The sequence below is a fragment of the Silurus meridionalis genome, chromosome 5 (assembly GCF_014805685.1).
Source record: "Silurus meridionalis isolate SWU-2019-XX chromosome 5, ASM1480568v1, whole genome shotgun sequence".
Taxonomy (NCBI): domain Eukaryota; kingdom Metazoa; phylum Chordata; class Actinopteri; order Siluriformes; family Siluridae; genus Silurus; species Silurus meridionalis.
In genome coordinates, this window is record NC_060888.1 from 12,210,188 (window position 1) to 12,229,830 (window position 19,643).

Here is a 19,643-nt window from a genome sequence, read left to right on the forward strand (position 1 = left end):
TGTGTGCAACTTTGGGCTAACTATAGACAAGCAACTGTCCTTTTCTTCACACATTGTTAATCTGACATGCTCATTGGCTTCCAATTTCCTAAATATGGAATCATATTTAAAACACTGACGTTTACCTACAAAGCCAAAACCATTTAGCACCTATTTACCTGAAGCACTTACCACACCTTATACTGCGCTTAGCTCCCCCCCACTTCTGCAAGTGTTCGACTTGTCTCACAATCTCTCAAGAAATCATGTCTCAAAACCTTTCTCTGTTATATCATGTTGTTCCAATGTTGAGCTTTTTAGCTGCAGGTGTTGAGCTTTTTAGCTGCAGGTCAATGTCACTTAATCATGCTTTTGGGGACCTGGCTGCAACGAGAAACTCCTTATGTCAGTCAGGAAGTGTCCATACAGACCTTATATTTTGTCATTAATTTTGCTGAATGGCAGGTAAAAGTCTTTTTATACCCAAGCTCTAAGAGTAAGTCTAGTAGAAAATATCTTCTAAAGATCTTGCATCATAATTTATTTATATATAATTTGTGCAGTTGATATGATCAAAACATTTTAAGAAGTGGTGTTATGTATTACAAATTGCATAATTGTGCAGCTATTCAAAGCAATTCCAGAAACAATAAAGCATTGGGCTATTTGGTGTACAGTAGGTTTAATTACATACATATTAATACAGCAATAAACTTTGGAGAGCCAGTGTACCTTGTCAGTGTACTGCTTTCTAGTTGTTGCTTTCAATAATAAAATAAGTAGACATTAATTAATGTTATGCACAAAGCTTGGGTCTTGCACTTCTCACCCACTTGCCAATTGGCTAAAACTACAGAGCAAAAATCAATCATATGTATCCTTGGAGCTTTAATTGTTAAAAAAAAAAAAACCTCTTTGCATGGGACTAGATTTACATGTAAATTTGTGTGTGTGCTGCAGAAGTGGTGGTGGTCCTTGTTGCAGTAAGTGGCATTTTCAGACTTCAGATAATACTTTTTGATCCCATAGGGAATTGTTAAATTGCATCTATACATGCAACATTACATGCATACTGTATGTTGCTTTCTTTACTGACATACATACATCTTTCTGAAAAGTAAGGTTTGGAAATATAAAATGTTTTTGTGCTTACTAAATAATATTGAATTTCTAAGAAGGTCATTGTAAAAGACTTTGAACAACACTTTAAACAACAGAACAAGTACTCAGACAGCTAGAAAATAGAAAAGCTATACAGACATTGAACGTTCATGTTGGTACACTTACTTTGACAAGTAGAACAAGTAGAAAGTTAATGGATGCACAACTACTTTCTTGAGAAAATGTGTATCACTGAAAATTTTCACAACAGAATCTCAAATACGGTGGCTGAGAAGTGCAAAACATTTACAAATCAGAAAACAAATTAACAAATTAGAAAACACTAACAAATATGAAAACAAAATAACAAATGCAAAAACAAAATAACATACGAAAACATAATAACAAATACGAAAACACAACAATTCAGTCAAACTGGAAGAGGTAGGTGTAGTTTGTGAATGGAACACTTACCGATCATTGGACGAGACACCTGTCATTCCAGATATAAGTATGAAATCTTATAACTTTGTTTCTTGTACATGTGTAAAGTTCTCTGTTTACTTTAAACTATTTGTTATTTTGATTAGTGCACCTTTAAATATAAGAAAACAACAGAAGTAAACATTGGCAAAGCAAGGAGAAAATTGAATTAATTAAAAGCTACTTTAAGGAAGGACTTTCATATGCAGTGATGTTGAAGTTTGTACACTTTTACACATACGTTACAACTTTCTCCTGCCGCAGACTGTTGTACTTCAGACACTTTATGGTCTGATATCCATAACTGGCTTTACCCAAAGGTTCCCCATCTAAGAAATTTTAACTTTGAAGAACATTATCTTTGGACTTGTAATGAACAATAACAAAGGCGACTTTCTTGTTAATAATATACTTCTAATGGGAAAAATTTATATACACAAATCGAACTACTTGAAAGTAAAACCAACGTTTTTTGCATTTTATAACGAATTTCTTTCTTTCACAAAACTCTTAAAGTGATTAAAAAGAAAAATGCAATGAATCTTTTGTCCTTTATAGAAAAATATGATTTACATAATAAACCAAAGCTCTTGTTTATTTTTAGCCTTTTTTTAAATTTAATTTTATTATTATTATTATAAATTTTTTAAAGGATTGTTGTTACTTGTTATTTTGTATTCGGATTTGCTAGTGTTTTCTAATTTGTTAATTTGTTTTCGGATTTGTTAATGTGTTTTGCACTTCTTGGCCACCATACTCAAATGATGAAAAATGATAATGGAGAAAAGAGAGAAGCCAGAACTATAATTTTTTTTTTTCACTTTTACATTTATAAAGTAAGCAGATGAATTAAAACTCTGTTTAAACAGTGTAAGTGGGTCTTATGAATCCAAAATAGTTTTCACTAATTCAACTCATGTTTGGAGGAAGAAGGTTTGTAATAATATAGTATAATAATATGAATAGAATGATGCACTAGGACATATTAGAGAATAATAATTTCTTTTGTCTTCAAACATACTTTTTTTCAGGATTGCATTTACTGATTTGAATCCCAATCTTGTAATTCATGGATTTTTAAATAGCTAGTCTATTAGAAGGTTTTACATACTTTTGGGGAATGAAAACAGTTTGACATAAGAATGACTGATAAATATTCTAAAAAATAATATGTAATATTAATGATATACAGTCAACCAGTCTGATGCAGAATGCTGAAATTAATGGATACAATTAATGTATTTAAGTGGCTGTTGAGTGTCAATTCTTAATTTGTAATGTTTGTTTTTTAATAATTTGTCTTATTAATGCAGGGAGGGCTGAGAAACAGCAAGCATGAGTGCACGCTGTCATCACAGGAATATGTGCATGAGCTGCGCTCTGGCATTAATGAGGAGAGGTTGTTCAACTGCCTTGAGTCTCTGCGTGTGTCTCTAACCAGCAATCCTGTCAGGTCAGTAACTTCTGTGCTATTTAGAGAACCAAAGTCTCGAATAGTTTGAATGCCCTTTTTTAATTTTCAACAGTAATATATTTCTGTAAAAGGTTTGGGACGGTGTTTATTGTTGAAAAGTGCTACAAAAATGCAGAATGTAGGGGATTGTTTAAAAAAACAATTGCTGCTTCCCTGTATAAAATGTGATGTTGTAGAGGAAGACAGACATTGTGGGAATGTTACATAAGCTCTGGGCTTTAATCTGGTCAGTCCAAAATAACTTGCCCGGGTTTTGCCTCAGTCTAGAGTGATGGAAGGTTTTAGCCAATGTAAAGGGATGTAGTTAAAGGACACTTCAGAGATGAAGCAGAAGGGGTGAAGGAAACATGGAGACGAAACCAGGTTTTAGGGGGCTTTTTTGTACCCCTGCACCTTGCTTCCACGGAGCTGGGACTTGCAGGTTTAGGTGGAGAAGACACAGCAAGAACCGGAACAACCAGGAACATGTGAACTAGGAACTGCCACCAAATGATCTTCCACTAGCAATGAGCAACATGAAAGGCTTGGATTGTCCATGGAGACCATTTTTGTCCTGTGGCACGGTGACGGGAGATACAGTTAAAGAACTAAATGGGTGCAGCAGTTTTTGGAGTGCCTGCAGGATTTCAGTTCGTGGTATTTTAAATTATATAGTTTTTCCCCCAAAGCACTGCACCTACTGATTTTCATTTGACGTAAATTAAGTTTTTGTGTGGACTTCATTTAGGAAGATGACAAAAGAGTGCTTAATTCTGACCTGAAAAAAAGCATGTTTATAACATGTATTAGTGGCCATAGGGCAAACAAACTGCCCCACTTCTCTACTGTGCAAACTCTGACTTTGGTTTTAGGTTCACTACCCCAATACAAATAAAAAAGTATTTTTTATTTGACCTCATAATGATGCAGTGGGCAAAAGAGGCAGCACATTGTCCACTGTTTGTAAGTGTTTAGGCCCACTATTTAGAAGGAAGGGGCACTACCAGGGCTGCATTTATACTATTTCTTTAGATCAAATATGAGTATCTGTTTCTTGGTATCGGTCAATGACTTTTTTAAAATTTACTTCATGATGAGCAATGAGAATTTTGTTTAGCTCTCTTTCCTTTAGTCGCTGCTAGTGAAGTCGTCCTCATTTTTTAACGCTTAAGGTGGTATGGTTTTTAAACACTGTGTCTAGTACAGGATGTCAGGAATTCAAATCCCGCTTATTTTCAGTCCAGGTTTATTTGCAGACATGTTTTAATTTGTCCAACCTTGTAACAATAACAGGCAACTGTTAAGTAAAAGCATACAGACATATATTTATATAGTGTTTTTTGCTTGTTTCAATTTCTTTTTTTAGCTGGGTAAACAATTTCGGCCATGAGGGTCTTGGACTGCTTTTGGATGTGCTGGAGAAGCTTATTGACAAGAAACAGTATGTAGTATTATTTTGTCAATATTTTGAGCAATTTTATCTGCAGCACCATTGATAATTCAAGTGTTTATCTCACTTTTTCCAGACAAGAGGTCATTGACAAGAAGAACCAACACAAACTTATCCAGTGCCTCAAAGCCTTTATGAACAATAAGGTGTGCTAAGTGGATGAATACAGCATAAAACTGGATAGATTAATTTAACTTTTTGAAAAATAAAAAAAAAAATGTAAAAGAAACAAAAGTAAAAGAAAAAAAAAAAGTCAGTATGCAGCAGGCATGTGATATTTACATGTATTCATTGTCAATATTCTGGGTATGCTTTTAAGATTATAGTATAGATTATATGTGTGCCAGAGTTTCATAAATAGAAATAAGCAAACTTAGGATTTCAAATTCATTTTTCATTTGTGATATTTTAATTGGCTGAAAACAGTAGGCACCTAAAGAGAGAGTACCACTCAGATGTTTCTATTTCGATTTTGTCATTTTAATCCCAGCACAAATGTGAAATATTTTTATTATATTTAATTATACTGTATAGTGGTCCCGTAGGGTGTCTTAATTTTTTACTTTACCAACGTAATTACTTATTAAAAGTAGAGAATTTGGTTATGTTATAAATGACATCTGTTTAAATTTTACTCCTAGTAACACTCCTTCTGCCTTATAAAAATCAAGTGCCTTGTACACATTACTTGGTACATATTTTTTTCTGTCAAAACCACTGCTTATAACTTCTTTTGAAATGTTTTTCTTTTAATGGTGTAATTAATATAAACTTGTGAGCTGTTGACAATTTCAGTATGGACTGCAAAGGATACTTGGGGATGAGCGAAGCCTACTCCTACTGGCCAGAGCTATTGATCCTAAGCAGCCGAATATGATGACAGAGATTGTGAAGATCCTGTCTGCAGTCTGTATTATTGGAGAGGAAAACATGTAAGGTTATTGTGTTGTTCCGTTTCTATCCAATATGTTATAACAAAGGACATATTTGTTTTGTAAGATTGCTCAGTTTAGCACCAGGCACCATTGTAATCACATAGTATTTTACAGTATGCTGTCGGGCTTCTTCTTCTTCTTCTTCTTCATATTATTATTATTATTATTATTATTATTATTATTATTATTATTGTTGTTGTTGTTGTTGTTGTTGTTGTTATATGATATAGTATAATTATATAGTGACATCCTGTGTAGCAGACACCACTAATAAACATAGAACACATGAGATAGTTTCAATAGAAACTAAAATAGAAAAATATAGTAAAATATTATTACTGAGAAAAGGGAAGGAAATGTAAACACACACACACACACACACACACACACACACACACACACACACACACACACACACACACACACATTAATTTATATAAATTGCTAATGCTATGTCTTTTAATGCCTTTTTTATTGTTCTTAGTCTGGATAAGATCCTGGCAGCCATGACAATTGCAGCTGAGAGAAATAACAAAGAGAGATTCACTTCAATCGTAGAGGGTTTAGAGAACCATGAAGCTCAGCAGCTTCAGGTCAGTTCTCTGTCTTTTGCAAGAAAATAAAGTAACAACATGATGACTGCTAATTCCCATACAACTCGTTCTTACAGCCCTCACTAAATAATGTCTATACTATATTTGATTTGAATAAAATCTATATTTTCTTTTTCCTCCATTTAACACTTTTATTCAGTAATATATTGGATTGTCATAATGTCGTTTGTTCTTAGTTTTGCAGTTATTATTATGCAGTGTTTTTGCACATACACAATGGTTTTAGTAACATTTTAAAGCTTTGGATACTAATGTGTTGCTGTCAGTGGCAGTCTCACCGTGAGGCTATTTAGGCTAAGCTACAAAAGCTCTTCTCTCACCAACCTGTCTTTCCCTCTTGAAGTTAAAATACTTCACACCTAAATTCCTTCCATTAATGTTAAAACATCCTTGCAGAAATCCTCGTCAAATCAACAATTATATACATTTCTTAGCTAACAATTTATGTAATTAATTTAAGCTTATTTGATACGAACATTGAATGAACAACCTTTGAATGTTATTACATTATTGTTCTTATACAAATTGTATTTTTTGGGAATGGGTGCCTTAGTATAATCTGATGATTAGTGTATTATATTATCTTTAATTTGCATGTAAACACCATTCAGTCATAAATATGTGGACACTTGACTTGAGCTTGTTGGTCTCACTAGTCCGAAATTCATCAGTAAGACAAAAATATTCACAATAATCACACTTTCATTTTAAGAAGATACATGCCATGATGGAGAGTTTAGCATCCTCTCTTCACTTTAAAAATTCCTGTACAGACCAAGTCTCAATATGCAACACATCCTGTGTGGGTTTTTTTTTTTTTTTTGCAGTGAAGTAAATTCTTAACTGTAAATTACTAATTGCTGTGTGAATGAAAACACTTTGCAGCTGCATAACATTACAAGAAATTAAGAACTATAAAAACCTGTGAAGGGCTACAAGGTCGGGGTTTTTAATGCGATTAAAAATTATTTTGGTCTATTTTGTTTTTTCTTGCCAGTGCAGGTGTTCAGACATCGGGTTTCATTTATCAAACTGGACATGAATGAATTTATACTTAAATCATTTACACAAGAAAATAGGTTTATGATTAGCTGTTCATGAAAGTTTTCAGACTTCCAGGATGCGCATGAAATAACATATTGTCTTGTGTAAACGATTTATGTATATCTTTTCGTACATCTTGGTTGTATGAAAAAGGCTATGCCTCAGCGTTTTAAAATTCTAATTAATAGAAAAATATATTGATTAACTTCATCTCAATTTATTTAACTTCAGTTCATATTTTTTATGAGTTTCTGCAATTTTATATTCAGCTTATGTATTATAATTACATTTACATGTATAAAAAACTTTGTTAATCCCAGTAATTTTGTGTTAATGCTATATTAATGGCACCTTTTCAGTTGCTGTTATGCTGTTTAACCAAATTCTTCCAAGAAATAATATGCTTTACTTATGGTTTTAGCTCTGTTAGCTTTGATTTAATAGTTTAATTTAATTTAATGAACAGTTTTGTAATCATCACCAATTTCCAGCTGTGCTGTGCAAATGCCTGGTAATTTACATGTGTGTGGTATTTTTTTAACCAAATATGTGAGTATGTAGGCAATCTGTGTTTTGTAAAAAGTGTTGAAAAGTTTTTTAGTTTGTTTTTGCAAGCAACTTTTTTAAAGGACAAAAAAAATGTTGTTCTGTACCAGCAACACTGTTAACTTCCACTTTATAAATATTTTACCATAAAATAAAAAAATAATATTTATGAACCAGAATTCTATCTGTGAGCTGCTTACTATATTCACAACTACTTGCAGGAAATGTTTGACCTTAGATTATTCACGTTAGGCCCTTGAATTCTTTAAATGAAATAATGGAAGACTTGACAGTGAGCATGAAGAAAGAGTTCCAATACAAAGGGATTTTCCCCCCCTTTATTTTTACTCTCTTTTTTCTTTGAAAGTGTTTCTGAGGATTCCATATGACAGTTATTCTTTATACATTATTCCCTTATGTTGCTTCATCTAGGAGTCACTTTACAGCCTTCTACATCTTCACTATGAGTGGTTTATAAATGTACTAAATAGATGTGCATGCTATTAGCTGTTTGTTGTTGAGACCTTCTCCTTCATCCTGTCTTATACAGTACATACAGTATATCATGTCATTGTTTTACATAGAATTTTTTTTACTTTTTACTTACCACACAAATATAATTATATAAACATGTTGTTAATAATTAGCATCTACTTTATGAGGTTGTTATCTTCATTATTTTATTTCTAGGATATCTTTTGTAACCTACTTGTATATTTTAGGTACCACCTCTACTTTATTAGCTAATTACATTAATAATTAAAAGTTTCAGAACAGCTAAATTTTTCCAGTTTAATGTCTTAGTGTTCTCTGAAATTAAAGCATAGAAAAAACTTCTACAATGGAAATTAGATATTGTTTGAAAGGTTCTTCCCAACCAGGGCTGCTGCTATCGATTATTATAGTAATTGAGTATTATAACGATTATTCCATCAATTATTCGAGTAATCGGATAAGACTGTGTCTGTATTAAAATTTTGTTTGTGTATGTGTGTATTGGGTATGTGTGTGTCTTACAAACACAGACAGCCTGTATGCAGCTAATCAATGCCCTGGTAACTTCTCCGGATGATCTGGACTTCAGAATCCATTTACGGAATGAGTTTCTCCGCTGTGGACTGAAAAAGATCCTGCCAGTGAGTTTTTTTATGTCATTTTTTAAAGTAGAATTCCCTTTTATACTATTTTAGTATTTGATAAAAATTTGACAAAAGATTATACCATTTGTTTTACACTTTCTGGGTCTTTTTAAACACTTGACACTCATAAATTTATACATCATCAGAGCTGTGTTTATGCTTGTTTCTTCTATGCTTCCATTTATATTGTATCATATGTATCATAGTCATTATGGGTTTCCGACATTTGTTCTATTGTTCTTTAAATTGCAATCGAAATAAATCTTAGTATGTTTATATTTATTTAATATTAAGTGGTAGCGTGTCTGTATGTGTGTGTGCTGTTCCCTTTTGTGAATTTTCCTTCAATTCTATGTTTTTATAAGATACATTTCCTAAAAGCCATTTGTGTCATTGAAAGCCGCAGAATTTCAAGTTACATATTACTGCATATATATACATACTTCACTTTGCAGTGATTTATATTGCAGGTGTAGGTGTTCCATCCCCACCATGGAATCCAGAAATATAGAATAGGACTAGGGCACCATAGCTATGAGCAGTCAAATGCACTTGTAAAATCAGAAACTTTAATTTACTGTAATTGTGGTATATTTAAATAATACATCATTTAGATTCAAGTGACAACAATTTGGATGGAGATATAGGTAACCTCTATGTGTACATCCCTGCTGTTTTTTTTTTATGATTTTACATACTCATTTTCACCTCTTCTGTAATGACAGGAGCTGAAAGAGACAGAAGAATTGGACATTCAGCTGAAGGTGTTCAATGAGAATAAGGAGGAGGATTCTATTGAGCTGTCTCACCGGCTAGATGACATCCGCATAGAAATGGAATATCCTTTTCACAGCAATTTCTTTTCCGTGAACAGCAGCTAGTGAGTGAGATGTGCTGGTCTCTTTCAGGTGCTTAATTCTTAAATCCAGTGCCTCCTTTTCAATTGGAGCCTGTGCAGACTCCAGGAAAAGATTGACATTTTAGTATTTCACAGCTTCTGATAACTTCCCATGTGGTTATGTATATTTACATTTTTTTCTCTATAGATGGGAATTTTCCCAAATAATTACACATTAGCAAAAAAATACTTTTGTTTTGTTCAGCCCAACAGCCTTTTCACCTTTTTACTATTCTGCTTCATTTGGTGCTTTTCTCAAGAATGTCAACTCTAGGCAGCTGCTGAATTTTAATTAGTGGCTGAGAGAACATTGCTTATCACTGAGGGACCACACCAGTGAGATGGTCATTCATTTAGAAATAAATTAGTCTATTACCATTTGCTTATACAGGTAGTCCTCTACTTACGATGAAGATACATTGGGACTACTCCATCATAAGTAAAATATATCATAAGTTGAAGATGCTACTATGACTGTGACAGTCTTTCCTGCTTCATGCTAATTCATAATTTTTATTTTCTGCTCTAAACTGATAGCTTTCCTCTTCATTTTCACTACAAACAGGAGACAAATTCGGGTGCTTGGAAGACATGCTTTTATCACTAAAATTGCTGTTTGAAACTGAAAAAATACACATTGAGACAACTTTACTCCGTTGACCACTAGCGAGAGTGGGTCATCTCACAGTGGGGTGAGAGTTATGCTAGCACGTCCAACATATTGTATTTATTTATTATTTATTTATTGATTTTTTTTTATATAAAATGAAGAATTTAGAATAAAAAAAAAATAAAACTAAGGTGATGTCTACACTAATTCGGATAAATTTGAAAATGGCCTTTTTAGTCTAAAATCGCTCCACGTCCACACTTTCGTTTCCAATCTTTTCCAAGAACTTGCTTATCCACACTGATACATCTAAAAACGCTTGTGTCCCTGTTCTGGACATTAGCCAAACGTAAGATGCCTCAACCTACTTCATTTCTGCCTGGTGTTTATTTACTTTTTGGCTCTTTTCACAGTCCACAATGCGATGTGAAAATGGCATTTTCAAAAAGCTATGGTTTTTATTCACTGAAAATGCTGTCTCAGTGTGGATGGAAGGCCAAAACGGAGAGAAAAACATGCATTTTTTTAAATGAAAATGTATTAGTTTCGACGTGCCCAAAAGGTGTTTTTTTTGTGGAGTTATAAGCAGACACTCAGCACTGCCAAAAGATTGGTGCTAGACTGCATCTGCACAGCTGTGATTGGTTGTTACAATATGTTGTAATGCAGCAGTTGCCATGAGAGTACAGTGCCCCTGACCGTGTGACTAAACGCCAGGAAAAAATCAGATATTCTATCTCTGACATTCATGAGATAGAGTGAGGAAAATAAGTATTTGAACACCCTGCTATTTTGCAAGTTCTCCCAATTAGAAATCATGGAGGGGTCTGAAATTGTCATCGTATGTGCATGTCCACTGTGAGAGACATAATCTAAAAAAAAAAATCCAGAAATCACAATGTATGATTTTTAACTATTTATTTGTATGATACAGCTGCAAATAAGTATTTGAACACCTGAGAAAGTCAATGTTAATATTTGGTACAGTAGCCTTTGTTTGCAATTACAGAGGTCAAACGTTTCCTGTAGTTTTTCACCAGGTTTGCACACACTGCAGGAGGGATTTTGGCCCACTCTTCCACACAGATCTTCTCTAGATCAGTCAGGTTTCTGGCCTGTCGCTGAGAAACACGGAGTTTGAGCTCTCCCAAAGATTCTCTATTGGGTTTAGGTCTGAGACTGGCTAGGCCATGCCAGAACCTTGATATGCTTCTTACAGAGCCACTCCTTGGTTATCCTGGCTGTGTGCTTCGGGTCATTGTCATGTTGGAAGACCCAGCCTCGACCCATCTTCAATGCTCTAACTGAGGGAAGGAGGTTGTTCCCCAAAATCTCACAATAAATGGCCCCGGTCATCCTCTCCTTAATACAGTGCAGTCGCCTGTCCCATGTGCAGAAAAACACCCCAAAGCATGATGCTACCACCCCATGCTTCACAGTAGGGATGGTGTTCTTGGGATGGTACTCATCGCTCTTCTTCCTCCAAACACGTTTAGTGGAATTATGACCCAAAAGTTCTATTTTGGTCTCATCTGACCACATGACTTTCTCCCATGACTCCTCTGGATCTTCCAAATGGTCATTGGCAAACCTAAGACGTGCCTGGACATGTGCTGGTTTAAGCAGGGGAACCTTCCGTGCCATGCATGATTTCAAACCATGTCGTCTTAGTGTATTACCAACAGTAACCTTGGAAACGGTGGTCTCAGCTCTTTTCAGGTCATTGACCAGCTCCTCCCGTGTAGTTCTGGCCTGATTTCTCACCTTCCTTAGGATCATTGAGACCCCACGAGGTGAGATCTTGCATGGAGCCCCAGTCCGAGGGAGATTGACAGTCATGTTTAGCTTCTTCCATTTTCTAATGATTGCTCCAACAGTGGAACTTTTTTCACCAAGCTGCTTGGCAATTTCCCCGTAGCCCTTTTCAGCCTTGTGGAGGTGTACAATTTTGTCTCTAGTGTCTTTGGACAGCTCTTTGGTCTTGGCCATGTTAGTAGTTGGATTCCTACTGATTGTATGGGGTGGACAGGTGTCTTTATGCAGCTAACGACCTCAAACAGGTGCATCTAATTTAGGATAATAAATGTAGTGGAGGTGGACATTTTAAAGGCAGACTAACAGGTCTTTGAGGGTCAGAATTTTAGCTGATAGACAGGTGTTCAAATACTTATTTGCAGGTGTATCATACAAATAAATAGTTTAAAAATCATATATTGTGATTTCTGGATTTTTTTTTTTTTAGATTATGTCTCTCACAGTGGACATGCACCTACGATGACAATTTCAGACCCCTCCATGATTTCTAAGTGGGAGAACTTGCAAAATAGCAGGGTGTTCAAATACTTATTTTCCTCACTGTATTTGTTACGTAACACATATTATAGTGGAAATTTAAAAAGTTTCATCTGTTAAATATGGTCTTAAAAATATTTAGTGATGTCTGCATATTTGAATCTGGAAAAGTATGGGAATTTGTAAATAAAAAATATGAGGGAAAACTGTACTTACCAGTGCAAGTCACATACCTAAAGTGACATCACAATAATAAACTGTCTAAAACCACAACATTTTTCAACAAAATAAAACACCTATCCATTTTTGTTAATGGTTAGAGAAAGGGATAGTTCATGCTGTTTAGGAGTTAATCTAAAATATCAGGTATCATCAAAAATATTCATTGGATTAATTATTTTATTTGAGCTTTAAATCATATATTTTGGGTACTTGGGGATTTTGGTTCATTATATTGTTTTTGCTAATTTCATATAAGCCTATACAATTGGCAAAAGCTTATAGGAAGGCAGTGAGAACGATTTAATCTTAGATTTGTTTTCAATCTTAGCTTTAGTTTTATTAAAAAAATACACTTTAGTGGACAAATACATGGTACAGGTCTGATCAGTCCGATATCTCTGGGTATCCAAAACCACTGAAGAAATGTCTTTGATACTGCTTTGTATTTTTAATGGTCTTTTATTAAAAAAGACCTCTTTTTGTTTTTTCATATTAAGAAATCTCTGTTCTGTATTTTCTGTATCTTAATTTTTCATTTCTAGAAGATCCTTTGTAACCTACTTGTATATTTTAGGTACCACCCCTACTTTATTAGCTAATTACACTACTAATTAATAGTTTCAGAACAGCTCAATTTTTCCAGTTTTTATTGAAAATTACAGTTTTAATGTGTTAGTGTTCTCTGAAATTAAAGCATAGAAAAAACTTTTACAATGGAAATCAGATATTGTTTGGAAGGTTCTTCCCAACCAGGGCTGCTGCTATCGATTATTGTAGTAATTGAGTATTCTAATGATTGTTCCATCAATTATTCGAGTAATTAGATAAGAAGTACTTTTGCCTTTATTAAAGAGCAACACTAAATGAGAGAAAATAAGATGGGTGTCTTAAAATTAACAATTAATTTATTTTTCTTCTTAGAGATATTTAAATATTTTTGTTGAACTTGAATATAAGAATATCGTTGTGTCGTTAGTGCATTTAATTGCCATATTACATCAAAATACAAATATAGTGCATTCAAAAGTCTCTCTGCAGTGGCCGCGTAGAGTAAGTTATGAGAAAATATCCTTTAATTGAACTCCTAATTATTCTCAATCATGTATTGTCAGGGAACCAACCCCAGCCATTAGGGTTGCACAAGCCAGTGCACTCTTAGTGCTGGTCCCAAGCCCGGATAAATGGGGAGGGTTGCGTTAGAAAGGGCATCCAGCGTAAAAACAAGTGCCAAATCAAACATGCGGATCATAAATACGGATAATCCGCTGTGGCGACCCCTAATGGGAGAAGCTGAAAGATGTATTTATATATTAAATCTTGCACAGTATCACAATGTGGCATTCTTGTCTTTGGAAAAGCTGCTTGAAATTTTCCACGAACTAAATCCGTGTATTTATCAGCAGCTTTCACTACAAACAAATTCCACTACCAACTCTACACCACCAGTGCGGAGGGACGTTTTGAATGCACTATATATAAATAAACATATAAAGATCTATTTAAAATTACTTTAAAAAATGGTAACCATCCTTTCAGCTATTTGGCTCTTGCTAAATGCTATTCAAATATGTAGAAAACTGCTCACTACACTTCATCTTACACTTGCTTTTAAAATGATAATGGTCTGTCTTTCTTTCTTTTTTTAATTGACTTTAGTTTTCTACTGTCCAACTTTTGCTTAAGAGGGTCTAGTAATAGCATAAATCTTTTACTTTTTTACTGTTCTATCTTAGGTTATTCACTGCACATTAACAGCTATAATTTTTTATTTTTTCTTATGCTGTGTGATTGATGCACCCCAAACAGACACTTCCTTGACTCTGTGCACTGATATGGATGAGGTTTACCACATTCTGTCTAATATGGTAAAAGATACAGGCTCTGAGTCATATTTACTATCTATTCTTCAGCACTTGCTGCTCATAAGAAATGACTACTATATCAGGTGAGCATTTTTTTCCAAAAGAATGCTGTTTTTTAAATGTGTGCCGATCAACTTGCAAGAACATGTTCTTGTGGTTATTAAATGTATCTTTAATCTTTAAAAGAGTTTCAAATGTAAATACGAATAAAACATTTTTTAGATTTTATTTTGCCTTTTCCTCATTTTTAGCCTGTCTTGAAGGACATGATAAAAATGAGGTGGATGAGAGTGAGAAATATGAAGCACTAAGATTTGGCTGTGTCTGTGTGAGGATTACACGGTTGAAGTGTAGTTGGATAAGAGACAGGACTGAAGGTGCCAGACAGAGAGAAGGGGGAAAGAAAGCTAAGAAGTGAGTGTGATGCTGTAGTGAGGGTGGCATATGCTGTCTACATGGGTAGCGTTTGACAGTTCTAGGTCAGCCTTTTACTTTTCATTGTTATCTGGTCCATGCTAGATAGATGGTAGCTATTAAATGTAGGATACCTTATTATGAGTATAAAAGTAATAATATGTATATTAGCCACGAGTGTATTAGCAGGAAGTGCCACAAAAGCTTGGTGGGTTCTTAGACCTTCTTAGACCTAGGTTTTCAGTATTCTTTTTATACTTTTAATTCTTATTATACATAACTCCTAGGCCTAAAACAGGACAAAGTACATACAGATCCAGTAAATGTCATATTTTTTGCAAAAATCTTTCCCAGTGAGTGACAGATATTTAATGCAGTTCTGAAGTATACTGGGTGTATTATACATTTCACTATAATAATAGGGTTAAAATCACTCATTTAGGGATATACTTATCTATATACCCTGCAACATGCTTTATGTACATAATTTACTTTGTTTAATGCATCATAAATTTATGCTTAAGTCACTGATGTAAAAAAGAAAAAAACATAATTACAAAAGCACTGATAATAACTTGTTTAACTGCTGGAAACATAGACAAAGTAGAGCGATGTCAGCTACTGTAATCACACAGAGAAACAGCACTGATTATAAATTAGCCTACCTTTCTTGAACATTAAAAAAATTAGGTTGAGATAAAGTCACATTTTTTCTTGACTTTTTCTACTTAAAAAATTTAAGTAGAAAATATTTTATTTAAGTACCTTAAATAAAAACACACATTCTCAGATTTCTCTTGTAAAAATCTTAATGTCACTGCCATATACCATTTGCAGTGCAGAGTAAGTGATATTTGACTTTTTTCGAAACAAACACTGCGATTCTATTTTTGCTCCTGTATGATAACAGGAAAAATTTGTGGAGCCTTTTTGGCGGATCGGTGCGATAGCCAAGTTTTAATCTAATGTCACCAAGAATCACTAGTTTACCACTGAGAAAATTCAGTTTGTTCAAGTAAATCAATCCTGTGTCAGAACACCTCCCGTCTGTCTCAATCTCCCTCACAGTCTTTAGCTCGATGAAAAATGTCTGGAGACAATTTGTAGATAGCATTATACATAATTGAACAAAGATAGGCTTGTCCAGCATTATAGCAAGAACATAAATATATCTAAAAAATGTATCTCTAAAGTTTTTAAGATTGTATGTTCTGGCCACTGATCGGCCAAATGTAAGTATGTGATATATCTTAATCTGTCAGCATAATACTTTTGTGCTTGTTTAATTTAATAGAACATAAATATAAAAAAATATACTTTTTGTTCGGTCAGGGTGAGTTTGAAGTAGGGGCCAATGGATTGTAGTTGATTCATGATGATCGCAGATGAATTGATAATTTTTGTAACTTGTGGATTAATCTTCATTTTTTAATGAGCGATGTTAATCAGTTAACAATGACTAGCGAAGGAGCAGAAGAATTTGATAAGCCTTTTGCCTCATTCAAATTGCAAATTGCATTTCTTTGCTGTAACTTTTCTTGTAATAAATGGAAAGCAAATTTTATTTGTCTGGCTGATCTGAAATAAGGTCACCCCTGACAATGAAAATGCTTATCAGTCAATTGTCCAATTTCTTTGAACCTGTGACAAAATCCCTATACACACACACACACACACACACACACACACACACACACACACAGCCACTGTCCAAATACTTATAGTCAGGACTCTAATTATTCGCCATTTGTACATTAGATTAAGATAACATTGTATCTGCTAAATGTCAGTTTAAATTAAAATTGCTATACACTGTGACTCAGAAAAGGTCACACAGTATGTTCTGTGGCAGCTGATAATCCCAAGCCTATTCACTCTCAGACACGCAGGCTTATATTTGTCATATCCCATAGTCAATCCTTCTGTATGTTCATGAGCTCTTTTTACAGATTTAACTACACACTGAATTGTTTTAGACATATGGGATACTATTAAAATGTTTGGATCTATAAAATTGTTTGAATGTATAAAATGTTGACATTATTAAAATGCTTTACAAAATGTTTAAAAGTTTAATAAATGTGTACATTTGTATCTCACTTAGACCTCAATACTACAAGGTAATTGAAGAATGTGTTGCTCAGATTGTACTTCACCGAAGTGGAATGGACCCTGACTTTGGTTACAGAGAGAGACTAGACATAGACTTCACTCAACTCATTGGTAAGTTGCAAGTGTGTTATGCTGCTTCTCTCCTTATATACAATGGATGTGAATATGTGGTGACATAATATAAAATGTCATAATATGTAATAATTATAATATTAATAATACATTATATTATTATAATTATAATAATATATGTCATGTTAATCCACAGCCTAATAGCCATGTAATAATAATAATAATAATAATAATAATAATAATAATGATATACGTGTGTTTTTCTGTGACTTTTAGATCAGTGTGTAGATAAGGCCAAATTGGAGGAAAGTGAACAGAAAGCGATTGAATTTTCTAAAAAGGTAAAGCTGATCATTACTGTGAGCTCGGGTCATTGTTATGCTGCTGTACTCTTAACACCAACAGGAAAACAGCTTTGGCCTGATTAGCAGCTAATCAATAGCTGTCAGCGCAGCTAAATTATATTTTTGACGATCTGCAGGTTTAATATTGTTGATCCATTCTGTATGCTTGTTTGTGTTATTCTGGGAATGCATGAAAATTAGTTACATTTAATACCCAAACAGAGACTTATTCAAAGATGTTGTATATATACTTTTTTGTGACAAACCCTTTAATTCCCACATGTATTTGAAGTATTTAAAGTCTTAAAGTAAATAACACTTATTTATTTACTTCTTTAAATACAGCATATTTGGTTGCATATAATTTGTTTTCAATAACTGCATTAAGCCAGCAGCACACTGACATTAATAAACCAGAAGATCAGCTAGTGCATTTTTTTGAAAACTGTGTTGTATGGCACTCTCCACCACCATAATCTTCACCACTTTTCACCACCATAATCTTCACCACCAATTAGGGCAATGTAATTTTGTAGACTAGTGCTGTTGTGTATGTAATTTGTTGTTTTTTCCTTGTCACCTATCTGTACATGGTCAACTTCATAATTGTTTGAGATTTGCCCATTGAGGAGTAATTGATGAAAGATAGGGGTATGTTTTAGAAAATGAGTGTGTATGTGTGTGTGTGTGTGTGTGTGTGTGTGTGTGTGTGTGTGTGTGTGTGTGTGTTTGTGTTTTTTTAGTTTGACGAAGAGTTCAGTGCACGACAGGAGGCTCAAGCTGAGCTGCAGAAACAAGAGGAGAAAATCAAAGAGTTGGAGGGGAAGATAATTTCTTTACAGAATCAGGTAAAATTGCACCTCACCTCTCTCTCACTCTCTCAGACACACACACACACACACACACACACACACCACACACACACACACACACAGTGTTGTCTTTATCATTATTTAAAATCACATTACAGTATAGCATTCAATAGTTCTGAGATACATGCATTAAAACGCCATAATTATCATAACACGGTCAGTGACCAAATATTATTATTAGTTAATTAATTAATTTATATATTTTACTGGTTTACTCAGTTCTGCTGGTGTATTAAAATACCTTGAAAGAGGTTAGAGTACTTTAAGTCTATGAATAGACATTTCTTTGTTGAGCGTTCACATTAGGCAATTTTTTTCTGGAAAAGTAACTGCTAATGTACTTGCTCAGGGATATTGAGTAAATCTGTAAAATTGAAAACTTATTATCAGATATATGAAACTGGCTGATTTAATCAACTTCCAATCTTCTCTTTCAAATGTGGGATTTGATCCAACTGAATTGCTTTGTTGTGCTATTATGTTCTTTTCCATCATCAGAATGGGAGACTGAATTTCCTCTCTAAATCACACCTCATTTCTTTACAGACTAACAGGCACAAGGCTTCTTGCTGAAAATGTGTTTTGTTTCCTACTTAACCTAATTTCAAATGCTTTAGGGCTGCTATCAACCAAAAAGTGAGTAGTTTGCCTGCTTGCAGAATTAAATAATAAAAAAAGATGTCATTGCATTTGCAAAATAAGCTGTTTCCCAGACATAGAATCTAGTTTTGTGTGAAATGCCCTTGATTGGTCATCCTGACTTTTGTTTTATCATTCTTTCTAAAATGGGTATGCAACATTAAGCACCATGCCATCCCCACCTTATATTTTTATTAATTTACAAAGTTGGCACATTAGCTGGACCACAACTTGAATAGGCTATTTTTCTTGTGTTTCTTTTGGTATAGTATTAATTAATGGCCATTCTGTCCACTGCGCTTCATTTGGTCTAGATGTGTAGTATAGTCACTTTACCCAATTGTTTCTCTACCACCTTTGCTTGCTTTATTCCATGCTTTGCTCCTGTACACTTTCATCATACCAGGATACTTTGTGTTCTTTTAAAGAAGTGCCTGGACCTCACTAATTGCCACTTATGTCTGTATTTTTATTATTATTATTATTATTATTATTATTATTATTATTATATGCTTAAACAGTATAGGGAGCATGTAACATTTTGACCCAATTTTTGCACAAA

At 33.9% G+C, this 19,643-nt stretch overlaps 1 protein-coding gene across 7 annotated transcripts in view; it reads left to right on the plus strand.

The window, feature by feature from the left end:
* The window catches only part of diaph2 (diaphanous-related formin 2), a 288,518-nt gene that overhangs the window by 56,190 nt on the left and 212,685 nt on the right, over positions 1 to 19,643 (plus strand). For all 7 annotated transcript variants that reach the window (XM_046849151.1, XM_046849150.1, XM_046849156.1 and 4 more), the window contains 11 exons: positions 2,877 to 3,016; positions 4,383 to 4,457; positions 4,543 to 4,612; positions 5,262 to 5,398; positions 5,886 to 5,994; positions 8,631 to 8,741; positions 9,470 to 9,582; positions 14,595 to 14,711; positions 17,147 to 17,265; positions 17,503 to 17,567; positions 18,314 to 18,418. In XM_046849151.1, the coding sequence (XP_046705107.1) occupies positions 2,877 to 3,016; positions 4,383 to 4,457; positions 4,543 to 4,612; positions 5,262 to 5,398; positions 5,886 to 5,994; positions 8,631 to 8,741; positions 9,470 to 9,582; positions 14,595 to 14,711; positions 17,147 to 17,265; positions 17,503 to 17,567; positions 18,314 to 18,418 (1,161 nt within the window). The remainder of the gene's footprint in view (positions 1 to 2,876; positions 3,017 to 4,382; positions 4,458 to 4,542; positions 4,613 to 5,261; positions 5,399 to 5,885; positions 5,995 to 8,630; positions 8,742 to 9,469; positions 9,583 to 14,594; positions 14,712 to 17,146; positions 17,266 to 17,502; positions 17,568 to 18,313; positions 18,419 to 19,643) is intronic.